Here is a 14,189-nt window from a genome sequence, read left to right as displayed (position 1 = left end):
CCTCTGCCACTTCCTCTGAGAGCTCATTCCATTTATGTACCACTCTCTGCGTGAAAAAGTTACCCCTTAGGTCTCTTTTATATCTTAACTTTCTCATCCAAACCTATGCCCTCTAGTTCTGGACTCCCCCACCCCATGGAAGAGACTTTGTCTATTTAGCCTATCCATGCCTGTCATGATTTTATAAATCTCAACAGGGTCATCCCTCAACCTCCAACACTCCAGGGAAAACAGCCATCGCCTATTCAACCTTTCCCAATAGCTCAAATCCTCCAACCCTGGCATCATTCTTGTAAATCTTTTCTGAAGCCTTTCAAGTATCAGACCATCTTTCCAATAGGTAGGAGACCAGAATTGCACAAAATATTCCAAAAGTGGCCTAACCAATGTCCTGCACAGCTGCAACATGACCTCCCAACTCCTGTACTCCATTCGCTGACCAATAAAGGAAAGCATACCAAATGCCTTCTTTACTATCCTATCTACCTGCGACTCCACTTTCAAGGAGTTATGAACTTGCACTCCAAGGTCTCTTTATTCAGCAACACTCCCAAGGACCTTATAAGTCCTGCTAAGATTTGCTTTCCCAAAGTGCAGCACTTTTTATCTAAATTTATCTAAATTCCATCTGCCACTTTTCAGCTCATTGGCCCATCTGATCAAGAGCCTGTTGTAATCAGAGGTAACCTTCTTTGCTGTCCACTACACCTCCAACTTTGGTGTCATCTGCAAACTTACTAACTATACCTCTTATGCTCACATCCAAATCATTTCTGTAAATGACGAAAAGTAGTGGACCCAGCACCGATCGCTGTGACACTCCACTGATCACAGGCAGAAACTCCAGGATTTTGCCCCCAAAGCGAGGCATTTAATTCCCCATGTCTGCCATGTCAGGGCAAATGTTAGCAACCAAGCAGTGCATCTCCAGATTGACAGCAGTTCTGGGTGCACAAGAGTCTTTCAAAGATGGTATGTGTGCAAAGGTTCAGTTGTTTTGAAGTCATCCACTGAGCAGTGAATTATTTCAGGAAGAGCGTGTGTTAATGTGAGGTGGAAACCAATGGGAGAGATAATTAATGAGGTGAAGTTGGTAAGATACAGCAAAGAACTTGTCAAAAGTTATGGCACAAAAGTATTTTTTAAAAAAACATGATGCAACTTAGATTTAGCTAAATAAATATAAGCTTCAACCCATTATGAATAAACATAATAATAATAGTGTTTTGTGAACTAGTTCTCTGACTGCATGGAAGACTCCAAAGCTGAGGTGACCATGGCAAAGACAATGATATGTTGAAATTTTTGTTTTCCCTTTAGAGAAAGAGAGTGAGACAAGATAATTTGTGATTGTAGCCAAAATGAATGGTTTTAATAACTTTGGACAGTTGTTGTGGTTCTGTTCGCCAAGCTGGGAATTTGTGTTGCTGACGTTTCGTCCCCTGTCTAGGTGACATCCTCAGTGCTTGGGAGCCTCCTGTGAAGCGTTTCTGTGATCTTTCCTCCGGCATTTATCGTGATTTGTATCTGCCGCTTCCGGTTGTCAGTTCCAGCTGTCTGTTGCAGTGGTCGGTATATTGGGTCCAGGTCGATGTGCTTATTGATTGAATCTGTGGATGAGTACCATGCCTCTAGGAATTCCCAAGCTGTTCTCTGTTTGGCTTGTCCTATAATAGTAGTGTTATCCTAGTTGAATTCATGTTGCTTGTCATCTGCGTGTGTGGCTACTAAGGATAGCTGGTCGTGTCATTTCGTGGCTAGTTGGTGTTCATGGATGCGGATCATTAGCTGTCTTCCTGTTTGTCCTATGAAGTGTTTTGTGCAATCCTTGCATGGGATTTTGTACACTACATTGGTTTTGCTCATGCTGGGTATTGGGCCCTTCGTTCTGGTGAGTTGTTGTCTGAGAGTGGCTGTTGGTTTGTGTGCTGTTATGAATCCTAGTGGTCACAGTAGTCTCGCTGTCAGTTCAGAAATGCTCTTAATTTATGGTAGTGTGGCTAGTCCTTTGGGTTGCAGCATGTCCTCATTCCATTGTCTTTCCCTTAGGTAACTGTTGATGAAATTGTGGGGGGATCCATTTTTGGCGAATACATCGTATAGGTGTTCTTCTTCCTCTTTTTGCAGTTCTGGTGTACTGCAGTGTGCTGTGGCCCTTTTGAACAGTGTCTTGATGCAACTTCTTTCATATGTGTTGGGGTGGTTGCTTTCGTAGTTCAGGACTTGGTCTGTATGTGTGGCTTTCCTGTATACCTTTGTGGTGAATTCTCCATTAGGTGTTCTCTGTACGATCACGTCTAGGAATGGGAGTTGGTTGTCCTTTTCTTCCTCTCTAGTGAATTCCTGTGAGTGTGGCGTTGATGATCCGGTGTGTGTTCTCTATTTCTGTGTTTTTAATTATTACAAAGGTGTCATCCACATATCTGACCCAGAGTTTGGGTTGAATTTGCGGTAAGACTGTTTGTTCTAATCTTTGCATTACTGCTTCTGCTATGAGTGCAGAGATGGGTGAGCCCATGTGTGTGCCGTTGATTTGTTCATATATTTGGTTGTTGAATGTGAAGTGTGTTGTGAGGCACAGGTCAATTAGTTTGAGTATGCCGTCTTTGTTGATAGGTTCAACGTCCTGTTCTGTGTTCTGTATGTCCAGCAGGTTGGCTATGAGCAAAACCAATGTAGTATACAAAATCCCATGCAAGGACTGCACAAAACACTACATAGGACAAACAGGAAGACAGCTAACGATCTGCATCCATGAACACCAACTAGCCACGAAAAGACACGACCAGCTATCCTTAGTAGCCATACACGCAGATGACCAAGCAACATGAGTTCAACTGGGACAATACTACTATTATAGGACAAGCCAAACAGGGAACGGCCAGGGAATTCCTAGAGGCATGGCACTCAAGCACAGATTCAATCAATAAGCATCAACCTGGATCCAATATACCGACCACTGCAACAGACAGCTAGAACTGACAACCGGAAGTGGCAGATTCAACCCACTACAAATGCCGGAGAAAAGATCACAGAAGTGCTTCACAGGAGGCTCCCAAGCACTGAGGATGTCACCTAGACAGGGGACGAAACGTCTGCAACACAAATTCCCAGCTCGGCGAACACAACCACAACAACGAGAACCTGAGCTACAAATCTTCGCACAAACTTTGAACTTTGGACAGTACATTTATGTTTCTGAGAACTGTCACATTTTACATTTCCCAGACTGTGGTGGTTCAAAAAACTGAGGATCCTTTGATGTTGTCATTTGATAAGTAGTGATGGTTGCTTGTTAATATTGTTTAGCCCAAAAACATTAAGATTTCACTTATTCAGTTAACCTTTACAAGCTAATCACGTTCTTTTTTGAAATTTCAGGAAAAATCTGCAGCGATTCTTTCTTTCTGTGTAAAAATGGAAGATGTATAAATGACACCCTCACTTGTGATAAGCATAATGACTGTGAAGATGGATCAGATGAAAGGAATTGTTTTGTTAATGAATGTGCGAGTAAGCGAATCAGTGAATGTTCACAAGACTGCCAGGATCTGAAAATTGGGTACAAAGTGAGTATGGTCACTAATATGTAAAATATTGCTTTGAATTTTTACAAAGCATTTCATGAAAAAAGGAATTCTTTATTTGATGTCTGTAAATCGATAATCTAATACAAATAAGCAATATAATTTTTCTATTTATCTTAATTTTAATACATGGAATAGCAACAGAAATTCTCAAACAACATTCAACTTTTAGGTCAAGAATTTTTAAGTTAACTTTGCCTTCATAAACCTATTGATTTCCTAATAATCCTTAATCTATACTATATACCGGATGCAAAATACAATTCTAAAAATAACTGAGGTTTCATGTGAATAAAGTCATTCCACTGTCAACTCCCTCACTTTCACATGGAATGGACAGATAATGATAAGTAAAGAGTAATATTTAGTAATACTCCAGTTCAGTAATTTATTGAATAATATGATTTCCTCAGACAAAGTTAGCTAATAAGCAGTACATGGACTAAAAAAGTGATAAGTACATTTGGGAAACATATCTTATTTACAGACATCAATCTCTAGAAAGTACCATTGATGAAATCACATACATTGCACACTTCCTTGCCAGCACTATGCTGGACTGGTTGTGTTCAATAAAGGAGACTATATAATAGCCCTAAGGCTCCCTTTTTTATTTGGAAGGGGCATCATAGCGATGTTATTCGTGGGCCCTGGATGCCTGTTTTGATGCCTGTTTTGATGCCTGTACATCTGGCTCAGAATCCACTGTTGTTCAACAGTGTTAGTGTTCATTTTACATGTGTAAAGCATCTTAGTATCACCAACCATGGTATGGCTAAATGCATTCCTTCAGGAACTTTCTAAATAACATGTTTTGTTCTTTTCAAATTAAGTAACTTCCAAAATAAGGTCTTTAGTTACACTTGTTTTTTACCTTGAATGTATCAAAAAATGGCCTTTAAATGAACTGCTGATGTTCATAATTTTTTCATGATTAAATTTTTTAGTGCAAATGCTGGCCTGGATTCAGACTGAAAGATGATGGCAAAACCTGCCTTGACATTGATGAATGTACCACTACCTTCCCCTGTAGCCAGCAATGCATCAATACCTATGGAACCTACAAGTGTTTATGTGCAGAAGGTTATGAAATACGAGCAGATAATCCCAATAGCTGCAAAGCTTTGTCAGGTATGATTTTCTATTTATTCCCCCCTGCATTAAAACTTGCATATTTCATAAGAGGTGTCAGGATGTGAACTGTAAGTTGAAGAAAACTGATATTTTTAGAACCAAGTGGAATGAAATTGTGCTCTGTTTTGCAACTAACATTTTAAAACAATGATTAAGGCCACTCTTTAAGTAGTGGGCAAATCAATTTCATTTGGATAAATGGTAGGTCCATAACAAATAATGCAAGATGGATTTCAACCATTGCTTTTCAAAACACCATCGTAATTTTATTGCCTTATACTATGATAGACACTCAAAATTACCTAAAAAACGTCTTTATAAGAGAAAGTAATTTTGTTTCAGAGAAGAGTCTGTTATTGATTAGTAAAGTGCCCTGAAAGAAATAACCTGTGCCAAACCCGCTCATCTTTGACCCATCTGGAGTCTTTGGTTTGAGGTGGCACTGTAGCTCAGTGGTTGACACTGCTGCCTCCCAGCACAGAGACCCAGTTTGATTCCAGCGTTGGGGGATGTATGGAGATTGCACATTCTCCCTGTGCATCATTTATGAGCATCATTCTCTTCCCTCATGAGTTTGAACTCAGCTTTAACAAGCCTTGTTAAAAACAACTTATAAGTAGATGATTTCCAACAAGAAAATGCAATTGTAGCAATGTCCTGTTATGCATAAGTGCAAATGTTAGTTGCTGAATAAACAGGGGGAATAGAACCACCCTTTTTTTTGCTTCACTGGGCCTATAGAATCTTGCTTTCGAATGCCTCCCATTTACTTGCCACTGATCTTTCTTCAAGTGGCTGGAATGATTCCACTTTTGCAAGGTTACCTCTCAGATTTGTAAAGTCTGATTTCCTAGTTACTCCTGTTCTATCATTGTCCATTTCGAGAATAATTCTAAATTTAAATATCCTATGATTATTATTTCCAAAATGTTCACCCACTGCTACTTCATTCACCTACTCAATTTCATTTCTTTAGACCAAGTCTAGAATTGAATGCTCTTCCATTGGACTTAGTTTGTGCTTGATTTTTTGAAAAAGTTATTTTGAGTGAAATTCAAGAATTTGGGACCCTTATATTATATGCATTTCAATTCATATTTGGGTGGTTAAAGCTCAGAACAACTATTGCCTCATTAATTTTGTCCTCAGAAATTTGTTGACATATTTGCTCCTCTAACCACTCTGACTATTTGGGGGGCTATCATAGATGAGGTGTCAATCCTGGGTATTGTTGATCTTTCTGAGTGTTGTTGGAGCTGCACTTATTCAAGCAAATGTAGAGTCTTCTTTCATCTCCTGACTTATATAGGGTTGGCAGGATTTGGATGAGTCAGGAGGTGATAGACTTCCCAGCATATGATTTGCTCTTATAGCCAAACTGTTTAAATGATTTGGCCATTTCAATTTTCTGGTCAACATTGATACTGGGGAATGCCACTGAAAGTTGAGGGAAGATGGTTGTATTCTCTTTTGTTGGAGATGCTTGTTGGCTAGCACTTGAATGGCATGATATTAACTTACCAGTTATCAGTCCAAGCCTAAATATTGTCCAGGTTTTGTTGCATTTGGACACTGACTGCTTTAGCATTTAAGGAGTCCAAATAATGCTGAATGTTGTGTAATCATCAGCAAACAATCTCCTTTGTGATCTTATGATGTAGTGGGAATTGACGAAGCAGCTGAAAATTGTTGGACCTCCTGCATTATCCTGAGGAGTTCCTGTAGTGATGTTCTGTGACTGAGATAATTGACCTCCAATAACCACAACCATCTTCATTTGTTTATTTTTGACCTTCCTTATTCATTCATCTAGTATGTAGTTTTAACATCAAAATTGTCCATAATTTTAATGTTATGATTGCTTAGCTGTCTTTAACCTTGCTCCTGGGGTAAAGGTTAGACTTGGTTATGAATATTACAGATTTGGGAATCCAATCTTAGCTAAAGAGTTCAGTGTGGTAAGGCTGCATTAATGGCAGATGGATTATGTTCAGATTAAATGTGAGGAAATATTTGCCTGTTGCCAGATTTAAATGCAAATTTTTTTATATGTAAGTATTTATTAAATTTGAGAAAGCATTTGCAAAGCATATGTATCAGCAGGGTGAAATTTTAAATAGCTTTATGAATATGTATAATGTTGCTGAACTTACTAAGGTACTCTCTTCCTTTGTATTCAGCTGATGAACCATTTTTAATTTTTGCTGATCGACATGAAATCAGAAAAATGAGTATAGATGGATTCAACTACACTTTATTAAAACAGGCAAGTTGCACATCTGTTTCATTGTTGTGCCTTGCTTTGTATTTGAACTCTTTTGATGCACTAATAACTAGGTTTGCTTATTTACAGGGGCTGAATAATGTTCATGCGATAGATTTTGACTACAGGGAAAAATGCATTTATTGGGCTGATTTCACTACACAAGGTAGTACAATATCAAGAATTCATTTGAATGGAAGCAATCCTGAGGTAGGAATATTTTTATTAACAGTTGGTCTGTTGATAATTTCAGAATTTTCAGTTATGCCTTGTTAAGACCATTGTAGCCCAATTAATAAACATGGTGTTGTTTTGTTTTCATGTTGGACAGGATGTATCATTATTTTCCAATTGTTCCTATATCATTTAGTGCCTGGTGTAGATAAAAATTGCATAATTTTACATTTTTGGATATTGGGTAATTCAACAATTATAGGGACATTGAATGTCAAAATGTTGATGGTTAAGTTCTTGTTTATTGGAGTTGATCATTGTCTGGCACTTGTCTGACATGGATGTTACTTGCCATTTGTCAGCGGAAGCCTGGATATTGTCCATGTCTTGCTGCATTTGGACATGGGCTACTTCAGCATCTGAGGAGTCATGAATTTTGCTGAAAATTGTGTGATAGTCAGTGAACATTCCTTACTTCTGATCTGACTGTAGAGGGAAGGTCAGTGAGGAAGCAGCTGAAGGTGAATGGGTGTACGACACTAAGGAACTCCTGCAATAATGTCCTTCACTGCCATAACCATCTTCCTTTCTGCTAGATATGACTCCAGTCTGATTCTTATTGACTTGAGTTTTTCTACTCAGTCAAATGGGATCTTGATGTCAAGGGCAATCACTCTCACCTCCCCTCTGCAGTTTGGTTCAAACATGGATAAAATATCTAAAGTGGTAATGTGTTCAAGAGCTGAGAGACCCTGGCAGAACATAATCTGTGAGTCTGTGAGCAGATTAGTGCTAAGCCAGTATTGCTTGAAAGCAGTGTTGATATGCACTTCCATCAATTTCTATTGAACAAGTATGGTGCATCAGTTGGATGGGTAGACTACCATCTGTTATGCTAGGACCTGGGAGCATGCTTAGATGAATCATTCATTCAACAATTCTGACTGAAGATTGTTGCAAATGCTTTAACCTTTTCTTTTGCATTAATGTGCTGTACTTCTCCATCATTAAAGTGGCAGGACTGATATATCTGACCTGTTGATTCTGGATTCATTTGACTCTTTTTTTCTTCGACCACTTGCTGTATATACTGTTTGACATGGAGCAGTCCTGTGCTGTAGCTTCACCTCCTCCCCTCCCAATATGAGAAAAGAGTACTTGAAGGGTAGTCAGGGCTTAGTTTGTCATTGTCATTTCTGCTACCTTGATCGATGTCAAATACTCTGTTTAGCTCATTCTTTTGAGACCCTTGAGTGACTTGATACATCGGCATGGTTTGTTCCATCTGAATGGCTTGTTAGACTCTGTCAGAGAGCAGTTAAAAGTCAATCATCTTGGCCACACCAGATAAGAATAGCAGACTTGCATTTTCTACAGGTTATTAATGAATCAGACAGGTTTTTACAACAAAGCATATTGTAAAACTTCTAATTGAAGATTTTGTGAATTCAAATTCCACTATCTGCCATCATGGGATTTGAACAGAGGTCTCAGAGCATGACTTGGGATCTCTGGATTACTAGTCCAGTGACAATACCATGACATCTTTGCTTCTACTCAGAAGGCAGATTTCCTTCCTGAAAGGACATTATACATGTATAATTGTCAGAAGGGAACATTAATTAATTCATTCAAATTTTAAAAATGTCTATATATTTAAAATACACCAATAGCATATATTGGTATCTGAAATAAGTCATTTAATTATTTTGACAAATTAAGCCTCATTTTGACAGATCATTTCTGACTGGGCTGAAATGTTATTTTGGTCATCCTGTTCACATTACTCATTTGATTCTCATCAAGTCAACTCCTGAATTATTAAAAATGTATTGTATTGCAAAGTGGGGATTCCATCAAGTTTGTAATCATACACAGAGTAAATACTTGCCCCAGTGTAACCATTCAATTACAAATCCTTATGGTTTAGAGTTCTAAAGTAAAAAGGGTGCTTAAACTGTTATTCCTGGAATGATTAATCCAAATGAGTTATGGATTGATTTATATGATCTTATACAATATGATTTATTTAATTATGTAGGAGCTTTTAAAACTAAAATAATTGGAGCAACATCCTCTTCAACCTCAAGTTGTCTGATGAATCTAATTGTTTCATGATAGCTAGGGATGACCAAACCTCCATGGTGAAACTTTATTTACCTTTCAGTCTATACACTACAATCCAGTGAAGTATGAGAGGCTATGTTCTGAAAGAGGGGATCTATCAGTACAAGAGAACCTATTAAGGAAAGGTCTAGGCTACAATCAGAAGACACATTATCATTGGAGATGTTGCCTTCATAATTGTACATATATAAATTGAGTTCAATTTATTGTCTGCAGCATAGCGCAGTGATGAGCTGTAACTTCAGGCAAGCACATGCTACCACGAAGACTGGATGTATCCTCCACAAAGTTTCCCTGCCGAAAATGATTTTTTAAAAGTTTGATGGTAACACTATCATCAGATGTCATACTACATGCACAAAGTTTCCCTGCCGAAAATGATATTTTAAAAGTTTGATGGTAACACTATCATCAGATGTCATACTACATGCACATGTACCCACCACCACCACCCAAAGCTAACTGAACTGACCTTGGTCTAGTAGCCTGGCTGTTCCTGAGAGGTAATAAGGTGATTATGACATGGTCTCTCAGTGCTTATAGACTAACGAAAGTGGCTGCTCAGGAGATAATGAGATAGGTTCAATGTCAAGGCTGTCATAGACATCCTACTAATTCTCACCTCTTTCAGCATCAACTCCTCGTTTCTGCCCTGACCATTCCCTTCCTTCTATCCCCTGCATCGATGTGCAACTTAAGACTGACATTGTTGCAGCAGTGAGCATTTATAGGATGTCAAGAGCGAACCCAGCAGCATGGTCAAGGCACACTGTAAAGAATGAAATATCTGTTCATAAATATTGAATGCAGATTACAAATATTTAGAATTGGGTTTGAAGATTCAATTGGCTGAATTTAACAAGAAAAAAATTGGAGTGTCAATTTTGCGAATGTCATGACAGGATTCTCTCCATTGGAGTTTTCTCACACAATTCTCTGCTGTTCACCTTATCCCATATGCACCGTACCTCCATGCTACCGCTCCCATTCACTCCCTGGCAATGGAAGAACACATTGCTACTGGCATATTCTGAGTCTTCCACTGCTGGCACCATTTTTAGATCCCAGATGTACAGCAGGTCAATCACTGACAGTTACAAATAACCCTTCATGGTACATGAAGTGAAATGAAAAAAAATGCTGCGGAGGTCATATTGGTGACCCATCACTGGAAACAGAAGCTTGCATTTGTAAACATACTTCTTACTTTACATCATCACCTGTCTGATGTAGCTACAAGAATGAAGCTACTTAGGCTTCATATCATATTATGTTAAATTAAGTATCATTCCACAAGAGTAACATAACATCTCATCATTGTTCAATGTGGGAGCATCACATGTTGAAAAGCCCTCAAACAGTTGAACATGTTTTTCCTGTTGTTCAATATAGGTTAAGAAAAAAAAAGAAACATAAAGTTACATTTGGTTTTGGGAGTAAAAAGGAGTTGCTTGCCTTTTGAGCTGCAATAAATTTCCAGTCAATGAACGATCATTTCACTTCAGATAAATAGGCTACATTTTATATCTCAGTAACCATCTTTATAAGGCACCCTGCCCTTGAACAGAAGCAGGAACATGAGAGTTTTCAGGGTATAAGTATCATCGCAGCTTTTAGGATTCCTGACGCAAAGTTCCAGGATGTGATAATGTACATTGATTGACTGGAACCTTTCTGTGAATGAAATCAGCAACATTATGATATGACATTCTTAACATGGCATGAATACAGTTTATAGTACCCTGTAACTTGTGGAAGTACCAATGTTGCTAAGCCTGGACTGCAGCACTGACTTTGTCACGGGGAAACAAAATGAAGCAACGCAATCTGACACAAATTGCATTAGTCATGGTCTTGATATATTTTCTGGGTGAGGATTGAGAGATCCCACGCTGGTGTCTGTATTTCCTTGGAAGCACCGAACTGCATCAAATTTAGTGCAGCTGTCACCTTGACGGCTGCCAAGATAGGATAGCCAACAGATCATAAGTCCTGTTCCAACAGATGGCACAGTGCTGTTCCAGTAAATGGCATAGTCCTGTTCCAAAAGATGGCTGGGCGCTGTGGCAGTGACTCAGGGCATCCTCAGTTGGGGCAGCAATCTGGATGAGATTACACAGGGGATGAGAGACTATGGGCTTTTTCTATTTCCACACACTGAAAGGATGTTCTACGACAACCTCGTCATGGGGAGGCTGGTTGGTAGCCATTGGAGGTTGTTGTTGGTCCTTGATTAACTAGCCTTCCTCGTTTTGTTACACCTTAGAGCCATAGAGTCATAGTGATGTACAGCATGGAAACAGACTCTTCGGTCCAACCTGTCCATGCCGACCAGATATCCGAACCCAATCTAGTCCCACCTGCCAGCACCCAGCCCATATCCCTCCAAACTCTTCCTATTCATATACCCATCCAAATGCCTCTTAAATGTTGCAATTGCACCAGCCTCCACCACATCCTCTGGCAGCTCATTCCATACACATACCACCCTCTGCATGAAAAAGTTGCCCCTTAGGTCTCTTTTATATCTTTCCCCTCTCACCCTAAACCTATGCCCTCTAGTTCTGGACTTCCCGTCCCCAGGGAAAAGACTTTGTCTATTTATCCTATCCATGCCCCTCATAGTTTTGTAAACCTCTATAAGGTCACCCCTTAGCCTCCGACGCTCCAGGGAAAACAGTCCCAGCCTGTACAGCCTCTCCCTATAGCTCAAATCCTCCAACCCTGGTAACATCCTTGTAAATCTTTTCTGAACCCTTTCAAGTTTCACAACATCTTTCTGAAAACAAGGAGACCAGAATTGCATGCAATGTTCCAACAGTGGCCTAACCAATGTCCTGTACAGCTGCAACATGACTTCCCAACTCTGTACTCAATACTCTGACCAATAAAGGAAATCATATCAAATGCCTTCTTCACTCTCCTATCTACTACGACTCCACTTTCAAGGAGCTATGAACCTGCACTCCAAGGTCTCTTTGTTCAGCAACACTCCCTAGGATCTTACCATTAAGTGTATAAGTCCTGCTAAGATTTGCTTTCCCAAAATGCAGCACTTCGCATTTATCGAAATTAAACTCGATCTGCCACTTCTCAGCCCATTGGTCCATCTGGTCCAGATCCTGTTGTAATCTGAGGTAATCCTCTTCGCTGTCCACTACACCTCCAATTTTGTTTTCATCTGCAAACTTACTAACTGTACCTCGTATGCTCGCATCCAAATCATTTATGTAAATGACAAAAAGTAGAGGGCCCAGCACTGATCCTTGTGGCACTCCACTGGTCACAGGCCTCCAGTCTGAAAAACAACACTCCACCACCACCCTTTGTCTTTTACCTTTGAGCCAGTTCTGTATCCAAATGGCTAGTTCTACCTGTATTCCATGAGATCTAACCTTGCTAATCAGTCTTACATGGGGAGTCTTGTCAAATGCCTCACTGAAGTCCATATAGATTACATCTATTGCTCTGCCCTCATCAATCTTCTTTGTTACTTCTTCAAAAAAACTCAACCAAGTTTGTGAGACATGATTTCCCACGCACAAAGCCATGTTGACTATCCTGAATTAGTCCTTGCCTTTCCAAATACATATACATCCTGTCCCTCAGGATTCCCTCCAACAACTTGCCCACCATTGAGGTCAGGCTCACCAGTCTATAGCTCCCTGGCTTGTCCTTACCACCCTTCTTAAACAGTGACACCACATTTGCCAACCTCCAGTCTTCCGGCACCTCATCTGTGACTATCGATGATACAAATATCTCAGCAAGAGGCCCAGCAATCATTTCTCTAGCTTCCCACAAAGTTCTCGGGTACACCTGATCAGGTCCTGGGGATTTATCCATCTTTAACCGTTTCAAGACATCCAGCACTTCCTCCTCTGTCATCTGGACACTTTGCAAGATGTCATCATCTATTTCCCGACAGTCTATATCTTCCATATCCTTTTCCACAGTAAGTACTGATGCAAAATATTTATTTCGTATCACCCCCATTTTCTGTGGCTCCACACAAAGGCCGCCTTGCTGAACTTTGAGGGGCCCTATTCTCTCCCTAGTTACCCTTTTGTCCTTAATATATTTTATAAAAACCCTTTGGATTCTCCTGAATTCTATTTGTGAAAGCTATCTCATGCCCCCATTTTGCCCTCCTGAGTTCCCTCTTAAGTATACTCCTACTTTCTTTATACTCTTCTAAGGATTCACTCGATCTATCCTGTCTACGACTGACATATGCTTCCTTCTTTTTCTTAACCAAACCCTCAATTTCTTTAGTCATCCAGCATTCCCTATACCTAACAGCCTTTCCTTTCACCCTGACAGGAATATACTTTCTCTGGATTCTCTTTATCTCATTTCTGAAGGCTTCCCATTTTCCAGCCGTCCATTTACCTGTGAACATCTGCCTCCCATCAGCTTTTGAAAGTTCTTGCCTAATACCATCAAAATTGGCCTTTCTCCAATTTAGAACTTCAACTTTTAGATCTGGTCTATCCTTTTCCATCACTATTTTAAAACAAATAGAATTATGGTCGCTGGCCCCAAAGTGCTCCCCCACTGACACCTCAGTCACCTGTCCTGTCTTATTTCCCAAGAGTGGGTCAAGTTTTTCACCTCTAGTCAGTACATCCACATACTGAATCAGAAAATTGCCTTGTACATACTTAACAAATTCCTCTCCATCTAAACCTATGGCACTATGGCAGTCCCAGTTGATGTTTGGAAAGTTAAAATCCCCTACCATAACTACCCTATTATTCTTACAGATAGCTGAGATCTCCTGCCAGATTTGTTTCTCAATTTCCCTCTGACTATTGGGGGGTCTATAATACAATCCCAACAAGGTGATCATCCCTTTCTTATTTCTCAGTTCTACCCAAATAACTTCCCTGGATGTATTTCCT

General features: G+C 39.7%; 1 protein-coding gene across 1 annotated transcript in view; it reads left to right on the top strand.

Annotated features, from left to right (window-relative positions):
* LOC140482363 (low-density lipoprotein receptor-related protein 1-like) overlaps positions 1-14,189 on the top strand; it is a 1,932,271-nt gene that overhangs the window by 1,663,151 nt on the left and 254,931 nt on the right. The window contains exons 55-58 of the mRNA XM_072579726.1: positions 3,382-3,569; positions 4,535-4,718; positions 6,902-6,987; positions 7,075-7,194. Coding sequence (XP_072435827.1) covers positions 3,382-3,569; positions 4,535-4,718; positions 6,902-6,987; positions 7,075-7,194 — 578 coding nt within the window. The remainder of the gene's footprint in view (positions 1-3,381; positions 3,570-4,534; positions 4,719-6,901; positions 6,988-7,074; positions 7,195-14,189) is intronic.

This window comes from Chiloscyllium punctatum, chromosome 10 (assembly GCF_047496795.1).
Source record: "Chiloscyllium punctatum isolate Juve2018m chromosome 10, sChiPun1.3, whole genome shotgun sequence".
Taxonomy (NCBI): Eukaryota; Metazoa; Chordata; class Chondrichthyes; order Orectolobiformes; family Hemiscylliidae; genus Chiloscyllium; species Chiloscyllium punctatum.
Note: the sequence above shows the minus strand (reverse complement) of the source record. Positions and strands in the feature narration are given on the sequence as shown.